The sequence below is a fragment of the Nannobrachium achirus genome (genome assembly GCF_963921795.1).
Source record: "Nannobrachium achirus genome assembly, chromosome: 22".
NCBI classification, from domain to species: domain Eukaryota; kingdom Metazoa; phylum Chordata; class Actinopteri; order Myctophiformes; family Myctophidae; genus Nannobrachium; species Nannobrachium achirus.
In genome coordinates, this window is record NC_137829.1 from 27,294,089 (window position 1) to 27,316,741 (window position 22,653).

A 22,653-nucleotide genomic window follows, 5' to 3' on the forward strand; every position below is an offset into this window, starting at 1 on the left:
CAAGGCAATGTCACACAAATGTATTAAACACACACAGAGAATACGTTTTCACAAGCCTACTTTACATGGCCAGAAGATATGTGAGCTATGACTGATAGCCTACAGACGACCCGAGGCGTCACATTTTGCCACTGTAGAGGAACAGGAATCAATAGCAAACATGATGTTGCTAACAGGCAGATGGCAGTTGTACTTCAAATGTGACATCCTGTACTTAGGCCTGCAGTATCTTGATAAAGGACAGCACATGGAGTCAGAAATGCATACTATCTATTATGTCTATATAAGCATACTGTATATGCTTACACATAAGTATTTAGCATGTGCAGGTACTGGGATGTGGGTCAAGTCTTGTGCAATAGTATCTTTATACTTAATTGGCAGAGGGGTCCATGGAGTGCCACTGGCCTTTGAGGCAAATATTCACAGCAGACCGGCTGTCCGATCCTCAGCCAGAATGTTGCATTCATACAGCTTCCATATACAACACATATATAAAATTTCCATAATACAGTGCATGTGTGAAAGTCTCTAGAGAGAGACCAAGTTGACGTTACTGCATCAGACAGTCTAAGTATTGGGGTGTGCCTCCTGGTGGAGATTTGCGCTCCACTGACCGCACCTTGCTAGATAAACACACAAAGAAACCTGCATTTCCACTGAACCATGCCTTAAGCAATAAGCATGATAGATTTAACAAAAATCATCATGTGAACACGTCAGTGTATACTAGTAAGACACCTCAGGGTGACATGCGACCTCGCCCTTGTATTTATAATCATGGGTTTCCTAGATGTGTAAAATGTGATCTAAGCCTTTTTGATCAAACATAATCTATTCAGGGAAGCCTACTGATATGTATCCCTGTCTGTTCCAAAATTTTACCTGGACCTTGATGACCCAAAAGTAAATTATCTCTTTGTGATCATTCCACCTCCAAGTTTTGTGAAAGTCTACTCATCCGTATACTTAACCACTTGAACCCCCAGCATCCCTATTATGGGGGGGGGGGGGTATTCACCAGAAATTGCCAATGCTTCGCAACATTTTATGCCGAGATGATATGGTGTGTAGTGTGTACAGTTGTAAGTTCGTTTCACTAAGACTAGAATGTTTAAGTGGTTAAGGTTTCTTGCATCAAACATAAACAGGACTGATACTCTGCCACATTGCTGCAGGCGGAGTGAGAAGACATGAAGCAAGGACTCGTGTGTAGAAGTGCAGAGAAATAAGTGAATTTTATTTAAAAGAAAAAGCATTAGGGAACATTTCTGTCTACAGCAGAACAGTGACTTTCTGTTAAATAAAAAATAAAAACCCATTGCTTCCCAAATAATAATGATTATAATAATAATCATTAACATATTCCAATGAACACTAAAATGGTAAAAGCTTCATATTACTTCCACAGTAGCCCTAGTCTCTGCACAGTAAAACCCTGAATGTTAATTGGACTCTGAGTGTGTAATAAATGGATACTCAGAGTCGAATTAACACTGAGGACTTTGCCGTGTGGTTCTGCACCTCATCGCTTTGGCAAGAAGGTGAACATAATCTTTACAGTGTTTGATCCCACACAGCAAGATATTTTGCAAAAGACAAATATTGCACACAATCCTTTTTTATATACAAGAATAAACAACTTGGAATATGCTTACTGTATGCAATACCTTTACATATTTCAAAACTCCCGTTCAAAAAGACATCAAAGCGATTTACGGTTGAATACCAATATTTCCACAGGAGTCTCCTTTTGAAATACACGGTTGCAGCCTTGTAGAAATATAACTTCATGTACAGGGTGAGTGTCAATGTATGCAGCATACTGTTCATCAAGACATCAATATCGAGAGACGTGTGTAAAAAAAATGGAATACTGTACATACAAAACAAATGGGCAAACATTATAAAAAATTAACACAGGTAAAATAGGTTTTTGGTAGGTTGGTGGTTGGGATAATAATAACATGCTCATAGTTATCAGTTAAAGATTCCAACAGGAATGTCTCCACAGGAAACACAACAGGCCATGGAGGAGACAGTGCAGCTCATGTACTGTCAGACGACAGGCCATGGAGGAGACAGACAGTGCAGCTCATGTACTGTCAGACGACAGGCCATGGAGGAGACAGACAGTGCAGCTCATGGCTAATCCTATACAGTACTATATGTCTGGCCCGAAGCAGCTAGACCATGACTTGCCTATGTCATCATCAGTGGTGGAAAGTAACAGTAGAGTACATTTACTTAAGTACTGTTACTTAAGTACAAGTCGGAGGTACTTTTTACTTTGCTTGATTAGTGTCTTTTCTTGTTTTAATACTTTACACATCTATTCCACTACTCTATCTCATAGAGGCAAATGCTGTATTTTATTCCACTGCAATAATTTGACAGCTTTAGTTACTAGTTACTTTGTGGATGTAGATTATTATTACGAAACATACGTTAATCACATACTGTAAGCACTATTTTATACTCCGGCGATTCAAAAATAGCAGTTCTACAAGCTTACAACTCGCCAAGTGGCGATGCGTTGTGAGCTTCATGAAGATCAGCCATTTTCTAAAAAGTTTGACCAATGTTGAAACATTTTTGTACTTTTACTTGCTGCTGTAAGTATATTTTGATGGCAATTTCTTTTGCACTTTTAATAAAGTCAAATTTTGAATACAGAACCTTTACTCGCAACAGAGTATTTCTAACATTGTGCATTGCTACTTTTACTTAAGTAAAGAGTACTTCTGCCACCACTGGTCGGCATGTCCCCTGTATGGGCTCCTCCTTTCTTTGCTTTTAACCTCGTTTTGCAACCTCTGTCACAGATGAAAATGATTGGCCACACACCCACCACAGTGACTGTATAGTGACCATTCTCTCTGTACATGGTCAGTATGCATTGACCAGGTCTCTCGCCCAGGCATTAAGGTGTAAGAACTTCACCAAAGTCTCTGCTTATCCCAGTGCCAATCCCTCCGCAATTGACGGAGTTGCTGATAAGAGAGAAAACACATGGAATAATAGGAAATGGCTATATATGGCATCACCAGCATGCCTAGTTGGCAACGAGGGGTGTCGGGGTCAGGGGTCACCCGTGCTCTGGTCTCATGCCACGGAGGAGGAGCTGGGGATGCCCTGGATGGTGGCGCCGGTCGGCGTCCCACTGATGGCGTTGAAGATGTGAAGCGAGTCCGGAAGAACACTCTTCATGCCGTCTTCAACGGGACTGATCTGGAAGGAAAGTGAATGTGGAACGGAAGGGGGAAAGAGGAGTGTTTAAAGGCTAGGCATGGGCATATTTCAGACAAGCTCAAAGAGACTTCTCACACGTAATATGTACAGGTTGCATTTACCATCCAATCTGCTCATGTCAGCATGAAGGTAAAACAGGAAAAAGGTGTTATCAAAAATCAGAGATGCTTTATGAATGCCAATTTGATTTGCGTCAGACTCTAGCTGGGAAGCATTTTATATTTCTATAAAACAGATTAAGCAGATTATAATTCCATAAAACAAATGGTAGAAAGTGTGTAAAAGTAACCATCCCAAGTGACATAAGAGTTCAATAATCACATATTTATTTACAATGTAATTTGGTACAGTAACATTTACAACAAAAATCGAATGATATAAAACTAATATTGCTACAGTATAATACATTTGATTGACTTATTGATTCAGCCATTTATTTGTGGATCTTGCACCAAAGCTGCCCAGTCCATATGGGTGTATAATAATATACTTACTTGCTCATGCATGATGGCAGAGAGCTCTCGCGCCAGGTCTCTATAATTGGCCTTCATTTCATCATGGTACTCCTGTTGGTCCTCTTTGATGAGTCGTTCATTGATGCCCAAGCCATGCCCACACGCCTCCACAAACTGCCTGCTCCCAAAAATAGATATAGTGTTAATCCATTACCTGGAAATTACTGACAGACATTACAGTATATGGTTTTGTATTTGTCTGTTTCTGTTTATTTTATTACTCTATTCCAAATGTTTCTATTTTTTTAAGCAAAAAGAAAAAAAAAGAAACGTGTTCTCTGCAGATTTGAATGCCCTGATAATAATTGCGATTTTACGTATAGGCATTAAAGTACTGCAGCATGTGATTACCAGTTGTACACCGTCATTACGGTGTGCATAGCTGTCTCTCTCATACACACATTGTATACCCGTCTCCATCTATCTCTCAGATTTCTGTCACTCAAATTTCCCTGCAATCTGCACACTCTGATTGCCTCGTGTCAATTATGCTTGATGTGTGATCTCGTGGCGAAGATTAAAATAAAAGGACAACCGGGTTAAAGTCTGCACACCGGTCAATATTTATCACCTCACCTGAACACCTCTTTCAGTTGTTTGACCTTGTTATCAGGATACTTCTTATTGCTCGCGTCGTCTAGGAAAGCTCGGGCGTACGCAAGTGGTCCGGCATTTACCTGAGGGCAGAGGTCAAAACTGCATGTCAAACTGATGCTTTATTGGCTTCATTTCATGCAGTGTGTCTGTATGTCAGTGGTTCTCAAAGTGGGGTTTGGGGGCACCCAGGGTTACTAGAGGCACGTATACCCCCATTTTACTTTTCAGCCATTTGAAAATAGCCGTTCTACATTTTCACAGAGCTTGTAGAACTGCTATTTCCGGAAAGACCGAAAAATAAATCATGACAAATCTTCTCCTATGGGGGTCCCTGGCACATAATATTTTCAAATGGGGGTCTACAACCTAATACAGGGGTCTTCAACGTTTTCAGGCCAAGGACCCCCTAGTTGGGAGAGAAATGAAGCAGGGACCCCCACAACCTTTTCATAGATTCCATATTTAACCACTTGAACCGGCAATACTTAATAAACTTGACCTTTCACTTGTAATTGGTCTGCTCCTCTACACAAAAGCTCTTTGCCGAAAATAGCCGATCTACAAGCTCACAACGCCTCGCAGCGTGAGGCATTGTGAGCTTGTAGATCTGCTATTTTCTGCAAAAGTTCTCAGAATATGGACACTAGGGTTCAAGTGGTTAATAAAAATACTTTCTATCACTCAAAGATTTGGAGGACCCCCTGTAGTAACTCTGAGGACCCCCTAGGGGCCCCGGACCCCCTGTTGAAGACCCCTGACCTAATACATATCATTTTGGGGGTTTGTGACGTGTTGTTGTGTTGTGTTGTGTTGTGTTGTATTGTGTTGTGTTGGTGGAGCGCACATGCACCTGAACACTGATGCTGCCCTGGAGCTTGAGCTGCAGGCGAATCATGTCCACCTCGCTGGACGAGCACAGCTGCCGGATCTCGGCCACCTTCTTGCTCATCTCGTCGATGGCCACCTCGATGGGGTTCAGGTCGGTGTGGTGCTGGTACATCACCGCTATGCGCTTCTTCACGTAGGGAAAGCAGTGCGTCGCTGGGGTGAGAGAAGGAACAAGGATAGGGGGGAGGGGATTGTCACGCAGTGTTCATTTTGACAGCAAATGTTTCATTTAGTTTTAGCCATAGTCTTCTGAATACATTTTCATTTAGTTCATTCATAATTAGTTCAGTCTGTTGTAATGTGTGTCTGTGCACAAATCTATTCTTGCATATGCCATTCAGTTTTATAACTCTGTCTGCTTATTATACTCGCATCTAATGAAGGCCATTAGAGGTAACATGTTCTGATCAGATACTGAAGATAACAGTTATCAGATGAGGAAGAGAAGAGATAAAGGTTGAACCTTTTGGATCTTTAAAAGCATAAACCAATAAAAACCACAGCGATTAGGGCAGGCAAGGGGCCTTGACAAAAGTGCTGACATATTCTGAATCTAATCTAAGAATCCCATACTTACACAGAATATTTCCTTTAGTGTAATGCATTGTTAAATTGTCTTATTGACCTGCATGTCATCTAATCTAACTACTATAATTGGGGCCTGTGTGTGTGTGTGTGTGTGTGTGCGTGCGTGCGTGCGTGCGTGCGTGCGTGCGTGCGTGTCTGTCTGTGTGCTGACACACGTGTGTATAGCTGAGCATACTAGTTAAACTACTAGGCTTCTAATAACAACTGCTGAATTAATTAACTTATTCAACTGCTTTGAACACTATTTTTCAAAGATATAAGATATAAGAAATAATTAATATAATACATAATTATTTTATATTTGAACAACTGTATCAAACAGCTGACACGGTCGTCGGATGGGGGACGTGTGGTCCTCACGGTAAACACTGTCGTTTTGGCCATCAATCAATGTTTACATTATTAAACTACGATGCACGTTTCCTCTATATGCCGATTAGCATGAGTAGTGTGAGTGGAGACTTTAGATCCCATAGCCTGAGAGGATGTTCGGGTGAACCTGTTGCACACTATCTGATCCAGACAGAGAACAGAGTTTGAGTTCAGTGAGTGACAACGCAACGCAGACAGAATAATTTGAACGAAAATAACCTTTTACAGTATACTTTGAAGCTGAATGTAGTGCCAATTTGTCTTAAGGCTGAACTTGATTTATTTTGTGTCTACTACAAACATAGGCTAACTCACTGGTCAGTATTGTTCTCCGTTTGCACTGCTCCTCCACCCCTCCTTGCTTCTTGCCAGAGATGGTGAACGGCATCTCGAACACAAAGCGACGGATGTTGTGGCTCTTTTCAAAGTCCGTTCTCCTGTCCACCAGCTCCTTCTCTTCCAGGTACGGGGTGACGTGTGTCACCTGGATGTAGGCATACTTGGAGTCCAGGTCTTTGGGGTTTATCTGTAGATGATTCGGGTCAGAGCACAGCATGGAGAATGGTTTTAAAAACAGGTATAAAAGTGTTAAAGCAGGGGTCTTCAACATTGTTCAGGCCAAGGACCCCCTAGTTGAGAGAGACAATACTTAGTAAAATGTCACTCTATCCTTAGTCTGCTCTTTCCCCCTCCGTCACCAAATGATCTACAAGCTCACAATGCCTTTCAGTGAGCTTGTAGATTTGGCTAAAGATCTCCTCAGAAAAGGAATGGTATGGTTCAAGTGGTTTATGTAAAAAATATATACTATCACACAAAGATTTGGGAACCCCCCTGTAGTAACTCTGAGGACCCCCTAGGGGTCCCCTGTTGAAGAACCCTGGGTTAAAGAACAAACGGCGTAATGGGGGGTAAATCTACCATACAAAAATGAAAGTCTCACCCTTCCAGAGTCCTGAATTATCTTCACGTTTTCCTGGCCAAACTTGTCAGAGTACAGTTTGAGGAGCCTCTGGGATATCTCCGACAGTGGAGTGAATTTGGGTTCTTTGTAGATATACTCTTTACCATCCTCATCCTCAAAGAACCCCTGGGAATGATTCCAAAACAGTAAATGGACATTAATTATGTTATATAAACATGAATTAAAAATAATTTGTTTGTACAATTACCGTATGTAATGAAAAACAAACACATACTGGCATGACAAAACATCATTTGTGAGCTGTGAGTGCATTAAAGTCATTCAGACAAAGTTCTTATAAAATAAACAATAAACGAATCCTTTAAGACAAATTCTGAGGGTGAAAGTGTCACACAGACTCCACAGGAAAAAGGCTCCTCTATCCACTGTCCAAGCATGAAGACAAAGTATATGGCAAGACATCAACTGGTGTCAGTTCAGTGGTGTGAGATGAAGGAAGGTTAGAGGTATAGGGAGATGGATTTCAAATTATCAGTGGGTGTAGAAGTGTGGTCCATACAATAACCGATCCAATTGTCCTCACATGAAAACACTAAAAATGTATTTCCGCTGAAGCATTATGCTTGACGTCATGCAGTCACCCAATGAAACATGGAATCCTGCCATTAAACTTTCAACACTGTCTTTCTATGATCAGGACAAACACTCATTTATACTTTGTTGTATAAGTCAGTGGTTCTCAACCTGTGGGTCCGGGCCTTCTGGGGGGGTCCCAACTGGTGAAACATTTGCCAAATAGTCAAATAATATAAGAGGCAGAAATTGTGAAAATAGCCAATCTGCTAATACCTGTATATTATCTATGGAATCAAGTCAACAAAATGTAATGCCTCAACTCCTATATTCCAAGTGCTAGTCAGGGTGGGGGGTCCCCAGTTCAAATAGGATTCTTTTGGGGGGTCAGGGTCACTCCCTGACTGGTATTTTTTAAGTCCCATTTTTCACTTGAATGTCAGTCCATTTCAGAGAGTCACACACGCAGTCACACAACGAAGTATAAATCAGACTGGAGGAGTTATAGGGTAACACAGTTCCGAGATAAGTAACACAGGTAACTGACATACCAATGACTGTATTAGCAACACACGACAAGGCCTAGTCTTTACTGCACTACAACCTCATTGTGGGGAATTCACATTGATTTACCTCAGTCTCTGAGTCAGAAAACTGGTACTGCTACATGTTTGTAGACAACAGAAAACAACATGTTATTCCATGACTAACACCCATCTACAGTAGAAGGTACTAAGTATTCACAGTATTGCACCCAGCACGGACAGCCACCATGTCAAGAGAAACATGGCTGTGTTGAAGTCAGAAACTGTTATCAAAAGCACACTGTTCCAAGTTAACCACACCCAGATCCAGGTCAAGATAATTCTTTTCACCACTTACTGTAAGCTCTACATACCGTGTGTGTGTGTGTGTGTTTGTGTGTGTGTGTGTGTGTGTGTGTGTGTGTGTGTGTGTGTGTGTGTGTGTGTGTGTGTGTGTGTGTGTGTGTACAGTACACAGTATATACATACACACACACGTACATATATACACACATGTACGGTACACACACGCATACATAAATATATATACATACACATACATACATAGACATATGTATGTGTGTGTGTGTATATACACACACGCACACGCGGGTGCGCACACACACACACACACACACACACACACACACACACACACACACACACACACACACACACACACACACACACACACACTGCATGTACAGTATGTATACTGCGGTGCATATTATGTATACTGTATGTTTTTGCATTTGTTTGCCTATAGTGACATGACCAAAATAGGGATGGCAAGGTTGATGTGGTTAAAAAGTTAACAAAAGAATGGCAAAACAATGGTCAGTAAGAAAGAACATAAAGTGGCGGAAAGAAAGTTGTAGAAGATGGAAGCAGGAAAACTACAAGTGAGTGCAGAAACGGCACTGGAACAGCAACATGCAATGCTGTACAGATGACAATACTGGTGGTGAGTGAGAGTTACTGCATTGCACAGACAAGATGAGCAGTGTTAATTTTGACAGCAAATTTAAATTGGGTTTAGTCATAGTCTTTTGGTTCAAATGTAATTTAGTTTTAGTCATATTTTAGTCATCTGAAAAGTTTTAGTTTTAGTCGATTAAAATATCTCATAATTTTAGTCGACTAAATCTACAGTTGATTTTGTCGACAAAAAATTATTTTGGTGGGCCTTGCTGGCGTCGTAATGGCTGGTTTTACACTTGGTTGCATGCTGAAAATAGACGATCTACAAGCGCGTGGCGCGAGCATAAAATGACTTGTCTATACTGGATCTCTTCTCCACTAGTCCTTCCATAACATTTTTGTCTAGTTTTTATTTGTTGACGAAATTGTCAACATATTTGTCAAATTTTTAGTCATCATGGCTTAGTTTTCATTTATTTTATTTAGTTTTCGTCAGTGAAAAAAGGTAGTCAACGGAAGGGTTTTGTCATAGTTTCAGTCGGGGAAATGAACACTGCTGGTGGTGAGTGAGAGTATTGCACAGACAGATGACTGGTAAGTGAGAGACACTGCTAAGAGCTTTAAGCAATAAAATAAGACTGAGAAATGTAATGGATTATGTTACAGCAGCACCACACATAAGACTTAGGCTGCTCAGAAAAGCTAGCAGAGTCTACATTACTGCAGGACTTACCGCTGCCTTTAAAGAGGATCAAACAAAAAGCAGAAAAAAGGGTATTAGAGTGGATCACAAAAGGGCCACAAAACGTGGTCATGCTCTTAATAATAAAATAGAATCACTTTCAGAAGCTCCCATGCTCGGATGTTAGATTATTTTGTGATACGGGCTACCAAATAAATACATGTGCTCTCATTTATATCAAGCTTGAATGATTTATGAAATACAATTAAGTGTGGAAAATCAAATTAACGCATGTCCTGTTAGAAAAATGTAAGTTAAAATATAGTTGGTGGGGGGCATAACTTCTTTCCCCATATTGACCACTCACCTGGCCAAAGAAGGCGACTCTGAAGTAGGTTCCCAGCAGTCTCTTTCCTGTGTGCATGACCTCAGTGACTTTGCTGTACGCACGGTGCAATGTGTCGTATAGGTGGGCCAGTTTCTGTGCAACACAAACAACGTGATATTATCGCTTTGATACTCAAATCATCCTGCCCTCGCCTGTGGTCCTGTGCACTTGTGGACACTCAAAATAATCAAATTATGGTTGATGAAGCCCTGTACCTCAAAGTCCCTCCGTTTCTCATAAATGGGGATGATGAGTTTGTAGACGTCAGAGATGAGCTCATAACGCTCGGCTTTCCACAGTCCATTTGCACACTCCTCCAGAAGCTCCATCAGGACATCCTGCAGAGCGCGACACATTAAACATCAACAATACACTGCTTTCCAATGGATAGGAAAATAATTTAGACTGTACAGTTGATAACAATTGTTAATAATAAATATTACTGAGGATATAGTCAATCCCGGGGAGAGCTGTCTCTGGTACTCGTTCAGGCTGCGTAAACACTGGAGAGTCAGCCTCTATTCATGATTTTCTTGTTGTGTGAGATGTCAATGATTGATTTGTATGTACTCTATGGACCCCCTGTGTGTTTGGAATAAAGTGTGAATTGAATTGAACTCTGGATATCAATACTTGGAGACGACTGGATCATCACCTAGATCTCCATATATGAAGCTGACCTCTACATCTGATTCCCGGATGATGCCCATATCTGGGAATATCTGAGTCAGTCTAACTAGTGTGGTTCCGCGACATGAGTCACACTTGCAAATTACTTCCGTCCTGGTCCCTTTTATGCCCATATAAGGAGGTCCCCTTATCAATAATAAGCCCATATCTGGGAATGCCCATATTATTAAGCCCATATTTGGAAATGCCCATATTACATTAACTGATGTGCCTCTCAGACACATGTTATCGTAAATACATTTATACAAAGAGTGAGAGAGGGATCGAGAGAGATTTAAAACCACCTTAAGGACTACAACTAAGACCTACAGTATGTGGAATGTATCCCTGTACTGTTTACTGCAAATTACTTGGTACAAAGAAATAATGTACATGTGAACAGAGCAACTACCTTTAATTACATTTGAATTAATGTCGCAACAATTCAAACAATCTTTCACCTCATTGAAGTGGACATCCTCCATGCCTGCGTCCTCTATCATTGAAGCCTCTTCGTCAATGTTTGGAGTCACCACACGGAATGCTGAGCATCCCTGCTTAAACATGCCTAATAAACACAAAACATGGAAACATTCTATCAATGAACCCTGTCTTTCTTACCACATGCAAAATTACCTGAAAGACAGTCATACCGACAATAAGGGCAATAACAGTGTTGTAACATTTTTCAATGGCTTTTCCAAAATTATTGTTAACTACATTATGTTGAAAGCATATAATGGCATCATTCATCATATTCACACGTTGACCATTTGACTCTTGTTGTGTCATATAGTGAAACCGCACCCCGAGTATAACATAAGAGGAAAATGGCTGCTGTGTGAATATGGTCAAGTTATCAAATTAAGCCACATGAAAGAACATCTTTATTAAAGATTTTGAATGGACCTTTTCTTCGCAGGTATTCCGCCACAAGTGCTGCAACATGCACATAGCACATGGCTGCCTGTAGACAGAAAGAACAGAAACACAGAAAGAACAATCAGGCCAAATAAGCGTGCAAATATGACCAGCATATAACATTTTGCAACACAGATTCACCCACTCACTCGCTATCAACATTTAATTTAATGTTTTCTTTTAATCTAACATGCAATTGCCGCAGACCTCTGACAGATCCCCGTTCTTCACGTGGATGCGAGCCATGCTGTCCAGCCAGGTCTTACGTAGCTCCGGCGTGCTGGCGTACGACTTGGCCAGGCTGTACTGGAGGTCCACCAGCATCTCCGGGTCTCGCTCGTGTTCCTTCATCTGAGCCGTGGCCATCAGAACCGTTCTGATCCGCTTAGTCAGGTCCTTCACATCCGATGGAAAGGCTGTGTTCTGTTGAGGGGCACGCTAGCAGTTAAGGCTTTTAAATCAAAATGCATTGTAAGTGTTTTTCCTCTTCTTTAGTGCAAGTACAACATAACAACTGTGTTTTCCAACCTTGATGGTCCTGTCACTGTTGGCACAGTTGTTGACACTGGACAGAGACTGCTGGAAGCGAGTGCTTCCTATCCCAATGACGTCAGCTATCAACTGACTGACAGCAATCACCACCTGAAAGAAATGATAGATGTGCTACAGTATCATCAAATATTACTGACCCATAATTTGCATGGCAGGAGCCACGGCAGTCCGTTGTCGTACCTGTAAGTGCGTTCGCACAAAGTTCTTGCGTCCCGTGTAGTCGAAGTTGCTCTTCATTAGGAAGTAGAGTAGGTGAGCTGCATCGCTGCGGATGGAACTCAGCTTGGAGTTACAACATTTCAAAATCTCATAGCAGAACGAGGCACACATGTCCGCGCGGCCTTCAAAAAACGTGCAGGGGAACTAGAGAGCAAGACAGACAGGCAAACAACTTGTGAGAGAAGCTTTGACGATGACAGACAGAAATCTTCAGTGTTCATTTAATTTAACCTTACGGGCCAATTTGGTTACATTTGTACCCTCTCAGAGTTACAGACCTGTTGGTTCCTAACTAATCATTGTAGTCTCTCTGAGTTACAAATGGATACATTAACACTGAGGATTTTACTGTGTAAGGTTGAGCAGCACATCCTTCATACCTTGTAGATGAAAGTGCGCAGGGAGGTGAAGACCTGCCTGAGGGCAGTCTCCGACTGGTTGATCTTCAGAAAACAGAGGTGGACCTCAAAAACCTTCTTCATAAGTGGGTTGTGGCCATGGTCAGAGCACAGTTGCGTCTACACAGAGATGCAAGGGGGACAATGCAGGAAGGAGCCCGAAATATTAAAATCGGGCAGAAAAGAGGCACATTAACTGATGTGCCACTCAGACACATGTTAACGTAAATACATTTATACAAAGAGTGAGAGGGATCGAGAGATTTACAACCAATTTAAGGACTACAACTAAGACCTATGTGGAATGTATCCCTGCACTGTTTACTGCAAATGACTTGGTACAAAGAAATAATGTACATGTGAACAGAGCAACTACCTTTAATTACATTTGAATTGTCGCAACAGTTTTATACCAAATGAATGCATAACATTGAAATATTGCTGTCAACTGTTTCAAAAGTTTATCCCAAGCTAACCTTTCCTATATGGATGGATGTATAGCATACAGTAACTATTTCTAACAGAAAATGAAATGTTTTTTATAGTTTTGTAAGATAGTCTTTACACACATGTTACAGTTTACACACATCTTTATTCCTATTTGTACACACCTAGCTTTGTTTCTTTTGTTCCACTTTTGCTTTGCCAATATAACAAATGTTTTCTCATGCAAATAAAGCACATTTGAATTGAAAATTTTAGAGGGGAAGGGGAGGAAAAAGAGAGCCTATTTCACCCACACAATAACCAGGCCAGTGCTGGGTACTGAAAACTGAACACACTGAGAGCATTTTCAGCACAATAAACCCAGCAAGGCTGGGCAAGCTGATAATTCTGTTTGTCAAATAATAAGAGAACAAATGAGGAATAAAATGTCTGATAGAACATAACTGTATGCATTTACGTTACCTTGAAACCCATGATGAAGATGCTGAGTGTGTCCAGTACAGTCAGACACACCTCAGTGGCGATGTTAGCCTCCAGGAGAGACTGGTTCAACACATCCGCGTCACAGTGGCTGTAAGCTGCACCAAGGACAACACAAAGCTGGAGATCATTTGCTTCACCCGTTTTTCCATTTTATCAAGCAAATATTCATTTAAAAATAAGAGGCCCAGTAGCATAAAAATGCAAAGCCATTGCAAAAACAAAAGTGGAAAATAAAGCTGAATGAAAAGGATAAAGGTTTCATTCTAAAATGAGTTATCCATAATTTGAAAAATATCAGCATTTTATTGAAGTACGTTTTGTTATACAATGAAAGCTACCGTATTAGCAATCAGACAAGCTGTACAAGTTTCAAGTAGACGGTTTTTCCTCAAATAATTTAGATAAGTATCATTTTTGAATGAAAGCTTACATTGGCATGAAGTAAGTTGTTTTTTTTTTGTTTTTTTTTCAGAAAGTGAAAGCTAAATGAATGTTAAAGAGAAAATGAGTACGACAGATGGATGGTTTCAAAGGCAAATGTTGAACTAAAAGGGGCATGCTCTTAATTCAACCAAATGAACCGAGCCAGTAAACAGTCTGCAAACTGCCTGTCGACCTGATACATTCTTACCATGGTCTACAGTTATTCCAAGCACACTTGAAATCTTTCTTACACTGAAAACACAAAGAAATGTACTTCATTAAATGACACCATTTAACCACTTAAGCCCCATTTTCAGTATATATATATTTTTTAAATGTTCCAAAAATCTTCTAAAACAGTCCATCTACAAGCTCACAACACGCCGTGGTGTGCATTGTGATCTATTAGATCGGCTATTTTCGGGGGTAAAATTGCTAATGCCGGAACATTTTTGCTTATAATGAGTAATGCCATGCCAAACATAAGGGCACCAGGTTGAAAGTGGTTAACAGACTTACCACAAAAACTCAACATGTTCAGCTAGTCATTGTAATGCTACAAGCAGACAGCTTGGCCTCCGATGAAAACGTATAATTTCATTACAATGACGACTGACCCATATGGGTAAACTCTTTAGTGTTTGACACCGGGCTGGGTGTAACACAAACAATGAAGAGGAAGAAGAGGAAGGAGGAGGGGAATGATGATGATGATGATGATGATACTGTAAGCATGTTTGTGTCCGATTACGAGGGGGAGAAGTGAAAAGGGGGACTCTCCCAGCGTAGGATGTTGTTGGATGAATGTACATTCAGTAAGTACTGCATGGGGGGGACTTACTGTGGTTAAATGTGTATGAGTTATCCAGGCTGCTTAGCTGCTGTAAGCGGGCATGCATCATTCCCGCCCTGTTACGGGACACAGGCAGAGTCTGAGACTTCCGCTCATGTGCTATGGGTCCTGCCCCATCCTGGTTCCTGATGAGGAAACAGGACATTAGTTAGATGAGTGGCTGACTAATAGTAGCGCAGCCGGAGTTAGTCAAGCAGGTTAGGCTGGATCACAGTGGTTCCTTTTGACAGCAAATTCTGATATAGTTTTAGTCAGTCTTTTGAATAAAATATAATTTAGCTTTAGTCATATTTTAGTCATCTCAAAAGTTTTCGTTTTGGTCAACTAAATTTAGTCGACATAAAAGTATTTTGGCAGGCGCCGAAATGTTTTACACTTGGTTGCATGCTGCAGATCTGCTATTTTCAGAGCACAACACACAAGCACAGCAACCGAACGCAAAAAAAAAACACGAAATGACTTGTCTTTTAGTTCTACTGGATCTCCACTAATCCCTCCCTAACATTTATATTCTAGTTTTTATTTGTTGACAAAATTAGCAATATATTTAGTCTTAGTTTTAGTCACATGGTTTTATTTAGTTTTTATATAGTTTTCGTCAGTGAGAAAAGGTAGTCAACTAACATTTTTCGGCATAGTTTTAGTCAACGAAATCAACACTGGTGGATCAGAATCATTCTGTAAACTCTAATCATGCAGCGTCCAATGGGGAAATGACTTCCGGAGCCTGGTGTTGGTCAAATCTCATTTGCATTTAAGTTTATTCCCACAACCCTTTAGCGTGTAGCCTCGTAAACCAGACTCTCCATCAGAAGGCAGGAGGAGTCTAGTTTACTAGGCTATTTAGCGTGCAGTACACCGTGCATTACTTTTCCTGCTCCTTGTGGAATTTACGGCTTCAGCTCCAGCAAATAAAGAAAAGCTGAAAAGTGCATTGTGTGCATGTGTGTGTTTGGAATGCAATTACACTAAGTATGAAAGCAGTGCACCAGTAGTGTTAAAGCACTCAGACGCCATGACTGACTGCTTTAATACACGTAAGCCATGCAGGTGAAAATGAGACACGCACAGCAGCTCAGATGAAAGAAGTGATACGTCTCACAGCAGCATAGCAAATTCACAAGACGAGAACATGCGTTTAGCGTCAAGAGCTTATTCCACCTGTATTCTTACCCAAGCAGGAGAGGGCAGGGGCCATGTGTTATGTCACTATGTTAAACTTGCCAGCGTTTAAGTGAACAGAAATAAGAGAATAGTGGGAGGTTAGAGGGAGTGGACACCCAAAAGCCCTCGGTGAGTCAAGGACAGAGCTCTCTGCCATTGACCAAACTCCTACAGCAATCAATGTGCTCTTATGTGGGCTGGGTAACAATTCACCATATTCACACAGCGGCCATTTTGCTTTAAGTTAATGAAATAAAAATGAAATAATGCTGTGTGAATATAGTCAATAACAACACCCAAGTATAAGTATGACATAAGAGCAAAATGGCTGCAGTGTGAATATGGTCAATATTGGAAAGAAAATATGCGTTTGCGCGTGTTTACAGTCATATCACAATACGCACATTACATACAATGTTTCACAGTGGGCGAGGCAAAAAATTATCAAATCGTTAGCGACATTGTAATGATGTAAAAAAGATTACAACCACCAAGTCTAACGACAACTATATGGCACAAACAGGCCACCACTCATTATTAAACCCCATTACGTAAGCACCTGAACTGGGCACTGACAACATTACCTGGCGATGTATCTCTTTCCCATGTATCTGAACTGATGGAGGCACACTCTGAGGAAGAAAGGAGTGAAACATCACTAATTGTGTTTCCAGTGGAGGAAAAAGTAAATTTTTTTACTTACTTTATACAATTTACAATTACAATTTAGGCATTTAGCAGACGCTTTTAATAGAAAGCGACTTATAATAAGCAACATAATATGTCAGTACATCAACAACAATATAACAATGCATAGGAAGATCAATCTAGAAAAACAATAACATAGGTAGACCACGCACCTAATCAGTAAAAAAAAAAACGTTTCTAAAACCTAAAAATGCTATCTAGCTTCATGTATGGTCATTGAGGGAAGGGGAGTGTTACAGTAGTGCTATGGGTTTAGGTGGAGTCTGAAGAGGTGAGTCTTCAGTCCACAGCGGATGCTAGGGAGTGAGTCTGTAGTTCTAAGTGTGACAGGGAGTTTATTCCACAGTTATGTATCAAAATTAGCATCAAAATGTAATGAAAGTACCAAAAGTAAAAGTACTCATTATGCTGAATGTCCCTTTTCACAAGTTTTCAAATGTGTACAAATCTTTTGAAAATAGCAGATCGACAAGATCACGCTTTTTGAGCTTGTAGAAATGTATATAAGACTGAAGTGGTTTATGTTCTGTAATAATAATCCAAATCTACAAAGTACTGTAACTAGTAACTAAAGTTTTCAAATAATTGTAGTGGAGTAGAAGTAATAGTAGGCCTACTGAACATTGGAAATACACCAAGTAAAAAAAAAAAAAAACACTTTGTGTTTCAAGGCAGACAATGATGACAATATGAGAGCTCTAAGGAGATCTTACTCTACTAGTGTGAAGAAGTCCATCAGCTCAGCGGAGGAAGCCTTGTTCCAGTATGTGAACAGGGCGTCTGAAAAGGAGCGATGAACATCATAATAAGGCATTTGTGCATTTCAGACAAGGCTGTTTCGTTATGACAGTCAACTGAACAATGACAGTACAGAGAGCATAGAGAAAGTATAAGACAAAATGCAATGCCATTCTGTAGCTAATTAGTATGTGATGTATGCATCTTATGTAATTGGATAAGCCACCAGTTCCCCACTAAGCACAGGAGTAGTTGGATAGCAAATATATGAAATATACGGTGTACAATGTATATAAATACAGTACTCGGAATGGCAAGCTTTGTGTTTTTTAAGAAGCTTTAGTCCTTTTTCTACATGGCATTATGTCCATGGCTTAAAACTGTTCTGTTGTTTCACTATATTCCTTATAAGTTGCTAAGTATTTGCTATTTCAAAATTGCAGTATGGACAGTATACTGTAGATTCCCGTTCCAATCCTGACTGAGATCTTACCCTCTGACATGCTCTTGAGCACGTGCAAGAAGCACATGAGCAGGCTCTTGATCTCTGCCTGGTCCAGTTTGTCACATCGCAGCAGGCTGCTGCCCAAGGTCGAGGCAGGCTGGCTCTGAAGGACAACAGATACTTGTCAGAGATCCACAACTAGACAATGTAATCCTCTCCCATCTCCCCTCTTCTACTAGAGGCAGCTCATTTAGCTTTTTTTTCTTTTTTAACTGAAACTGTTTAAGTTTGAGGTTTTATTAGGGATGGATTTCCTTGTTGTAACATCAATATCAAATTACAATTGTCAAATTGAGCTATAGTTTGGGTTTCTGGGACCCAGATCAAAACCTTAATCTGTGCCTGAGAAAGTGGTCATTAAGTATTAAAAAAGACACAATAATCTTTGATTATCTTGACGTGGTTAGCTATGCATCACTACACAGGTATGTGAATGTACTTCGCTAAAATGCTAACACAGACTGCACTATGGGTTTTCTAAGGGCCTGGGGTTAGAATGGATTTAACTACTACTATAACTGTGCGGTCAGACTGCCACTGACCTCTACATGAAACTAATGATCACCACCTCTCAGAGTTGATATAAAGGGCAGGGGCGAAGAGAAAACCAAAAACAGTGGAGCCACAAGCTCTGCCACAGCGAGGGATTGGCAGTACACAGCAGCACGTTCCTTTGCCAGCAGTGAGCTCGTCTAGACCATAAAAATGGTTGGGGATTGACTTCATGGAAAGCATGAGGCTATGGTTGGTCTCAGAATGCATTCGACAGAGTGGGGGAACTTGAGAGCTAAAGTTAGCTGCCCCAAATAAGTCAGAGAGTAGTTGACTGAGGACTTTATGTCAGTCTTTGAAAACTGAAAACAAGAATGACAATTGCACATGTTGAGTGGAATGGGAAAAGGAAAAAGAACCCCCATTAGCGTTCATGTTTATAAACAAAGTTCTGGGGTCAAGAGAGCAGAGACAAGATCTCATGAAATCCTCTCTAGCACAGCAACAGCTCTGTTTCATGACACCAGAGAGAACGGAATAGGGCCTTGCCCCCAAATCATTTTCTGGCAAAGAAAGGGGCTTGAGGCAAGGACAAAACACTCACACACACACAGGGAGGGACACAGTAAAATTCCCCTATGGGTCCATTTTTACACTCTCCGAGTGATATTGTGAACATTTTTAAATAGGCTAGAATGCATTTTTTTAGCTGTAATCCTAGGCACTACTCTCCCTCTGCCAACCATGGAAGACCCAAACTGAGCTCATGCTTCCTTCAATGCATGAGGAGTGTGCATGCCGCTTCCTATCACCTGACGGGGGAGATTCCCCGGTAGGACGTAGCGCGTGGAAGGAACACGTTATTCCACTCAGTTCCTTTCCCCTCCATCAGGCGCCCCAGGGGGCCAGTGGGAGGCAGTATAGGGACCAGGATTACTGCATGTCTTTTGTGAACATGCAGTAAGTGGACACGGGGAGAACATGCAAACTCCACACTGAAAGGCCCTTTTGCCAACCCCACCTAGGGTATGGGCACTGATGACGGGGAGGAGAGAACACGCCCCCAGTGCTCACAGCGTCCCCGGTGGGAATCAAACCCAGGACCTTCTAGCTGTGAGGCGACAGCGCTACCGCTACTGACTGTGACACCGTGCCCCCGATAAAACTAAAACCTTTTCTCTTCCGTTTGTACCCCTTTACTAATGTGCTCTTTTTTGTAAAGTTGCTTGTTTTCTGCATGGGGACTACGGAAGGAAATTAGCATTCTTGCAAAATTATTTGTATTTACACAGCATTGTATGTTTGGTGTTTATTAATATGTGCTGTCCCACCCAAATAAACGTAAAAATAATAAATAGACTCTGAGGATTTGTTTTTTACTGTGTATACTCTTACATTCCCAGACGGGACACACTCCTAGTAGGGCAGTGGGGGAGGAGGATGAATGGGTAAAGAAGGGTGACGTTTGTCGTTTGGTTTTTATGTACTTGAAGTGAAACGGCGGGCTGCTGTGGTACATTCTCTGCCACAGAGAGCAGGGAGAAGTCCATGGTGAGGCGCTTGTGGCGCACGGACAGCACAGACTCCTCGGTATCCGCCAAGAAGCGCAGGACGTTGGCAGAGTGCCTCCGCACGAACTTCTCTTTCTGCCACTGTCGGCCATGCAGGGAGCGCGAGAGGGTGGGGGGTGGGGTAGGGTGGATGGAGTTCAATGTTGCAATATTAACATGAAAGAGCAGCAATTCATGTCTCTGACACTGTTGTCTGGTATTCATCATGAGGGGACCTTTTGATAGGCCTGAGACATACACAGGTATAGACTAGCCTGGTATCCAGATTCTAGACTCAGGTAGAGATAAAAAACAAAAAACAAAAAAAAAAACATTTATTTCACAACCAATAAAAGTAAATGTTTGAACTTAATTTGTGAGAAAATGAGTTTTACATTATAACTTTCACTCGTTTCCTTGACATCTAATACAATACCCACTCTACAATGCCAATCTTTGGCCAATTACAAGAGCACAACTGATGTTTGCAATCACGTGCTGCGGACACAGCACCACGTGGAAGTTGACATTTCAATCAAGTACAAACCTCCCACATAAAAGTTATTTTCAGTCTGTTCTAATGGAAACGGATATTCCTCCGTAACACAATGCATCTTAGGGGGGAATGATTTGCATATCTACGTAGCATTAATATGACATAAGATTCACAAAATTAACAGTGTAGTTCAGGGGTGCCGTAGATGAAAATGTTATTTACAGGGGTGCCCTGAGTCAAAAAGGTTTGAGAACCACTGTTATAATATCTTGCTACATGACAGTTTACAGAATACATGGTCATCTTCCAGCAAAGCCAAGAACATACCTTGTCCAGAGAGTGCATCTTATCGTTCTTCTCTGGGATGCTGTTTACAGAGTCCATGCTGATGAGCGAGCCACGAGAGTCCGCATGACGCACAGAGTTTATATTGGGGGTGGACGACATGTGTGGTGAGGCTGTAACACACAGTGGTGGAAAAAAGTGCTCACATTTTGTACTTAAGTAAAAGTATCAATACTGCAATGTAGGCATACTCTAATATAATTACAAATGTACTTGGGTAAAAGTGCAAAAGTATTGGTATCAAAATGTACTTAAATACCAAAAGTAGAAAGTACTCATTTTATGCAGAATTTCACATTTCAAAAGTTTTAAAATGTATGAAAAAAAAAAAAAGCAAAAAACAAATTTTGAAAATACAAGCTCAGAATGCGTCGCATAGCGAAGCATTGTGAGGTTGTAGGTCGGCTATTTTCAAATGGGACGAAATGTATGTAAGGCTGAAGTGGTTAATGTTATTTTGTAATAATAATCAAAATCTACAAAGTAACTAGTAACTAAAAATGTCTAATTATTGTAGTGGAGTAAAAGTACAATATTTGCCTCTGACATTAGAGGGGCGGAAGTAAAAGTACGGAAAACTTGAAATACTCCAGTAAAGTAAAAAATACCTCAACATTTTACTTAAGCACAGTACTAATAGCATTGGTCGAAAAATTTATTGATAATGGTATATTAACACTAAGGATTGTGCTTGTCTACTTGTCATTCCAAGCATCATACACTGTGCAGGAAGTAAGCCATTTACCATGAGAGGGAGTGGGTTGTTGGGCTGATTTACCACTGTTTCAAGGTTGTGGCACCAGGCGAAGCCGAGTGCCAAACAACCCTGAAACAGTGGTAAATCAGCCAACAACCCACGACCCTCGAATGGTAAATTGCTTTTCTACCACTTCTACCATATAAATGAAAGAAAACACAGTTGTAACTTTGCAAGGTTATTTAGTTACAATCATTGCAACACAACAGTGGGTGGGGTCCATGAGCCAACTCAAGGTTGTTGGCTGATTTACCACAGTTTTAAGCCAATCAGAATCCAGTATCTGAACATGTGACCACAAAAAGTGGTAGGATTGTTGTTTTTAAACCGACCAGTGCCAGAGATGACTCCGAACACATCCTTGTGGAGGCTGTTGTCCAGAATGGTGCTGGACCTGGGAGGGGTCATCAGGGTGTTGGCTAGGAGGGAATCTTCTCTTCCATTCTGCAGGGCAAACACAGCAAGCATCATTTGATCCAGACCTAACCTGCATGGTGTTACTGTGTTCATTCTGATCCACAGCCACTAGGTGGCACACTTACATTGTTGGAGTGGTTGATGCTGAACGGGGCTACTTCCTTCACATTGAGCCTGTTGACGTTCTCTTGGAGCAGACCGAACAGAGGCAAGTAGAGGGTTGCCAGTCTGGCTTGCTGGCTCTGAAATACAAATCAGTCAAGTCAGGAGGATGTCTGAAGAGAACCTCAT

At 41.1% G+C, this 22,653-nt stretch overlaps 1 protein-coding gene across 1 annotated transcript in view; it reads right to left on the reverse strand.

Moving 5' to 3' along the window:
• Positions 1–1,268: 1,268 nt before the first annotated feature.
• LOC308308296 (dedicator of cytokinesis protein 9) overlaps positions 1,269–22,653 on the reverse strand; it is a 133,537-nt gene continuing 112,152 nt past the window's right edge. Inside the window, exons 32-53 of the mRNA XM_080753680.1 lie at positions 22,488–22,604; positions 22,278–22,389; positions 21,171–21,301; positions 18,294–18,408; positions 17,776–17,842; positions 16,939–16,986; positions 15,179–15,315; positions 13,894–14,009; positions 12,967–13,104; positions 12,548–12,730; positions 12,344–12,457; positions 12,023–12,238; positions 11,804–11,861; positions 11,356–11,462; positions 10,441–10,563; positions 10,205–10,318; positions 7,156–7,302; positions 6,528–6,738; positions 5,215–5,405; positions 4,344–4,444; positions 3,747–3,885; positions 1,269–3,231 (exon numbers count right to left, since the gene is read on the reverse strand). Coding sequence (XP_080609806.1) covers positions 3,106–3,231; positions 3,747–3,885; positions 4,344–4,444; positions 5,215–5,405; positions 6,528–6,738; positions 7,156–7,302; positions 10,205–10,318; positions 10,441–10,563; positions 11,356–11,462; positions 11,804–11,861; positions 12,023–12,238; positions 12,344–12,457; positions 12,548–12,730; positions 12,967–13,104; positions 13,894–14,009; positions 15,179–15,315; positions 16,939–16,986; positions 17,776–17,842; positions 18,294–18,408; positions 21,171–21,301; positions 22,278–22,389; positions 22,488–22,604 — 2,811 coding nt within the window. The 3' untranslated portion in view covers positions 1,269–3,105. The remainder of the gene's footprint in view (positions 3,232–3,746; positions 3,886–4,343; positions 4,445–5,214; positions 5,406–6,527; positions 6,739–7,155; positions 7,303–10,204; positions 10,319–10,440; positions 10,564–11,355; positions 11,463–11,803; positions 11,862–12,022; positions 12,239–12,343; positions 12,458–12,547; positions 12,731–12,966; positions 13,105–13,893; positions 14,010–15,178; positions 15,316–16,938; positions 16,987–17,775; positions 17,843–18,293; positions 18,409–21,170; positions 21,302–22,277; positions 22,390–22,487; positions 22,605–22,653) is intronic.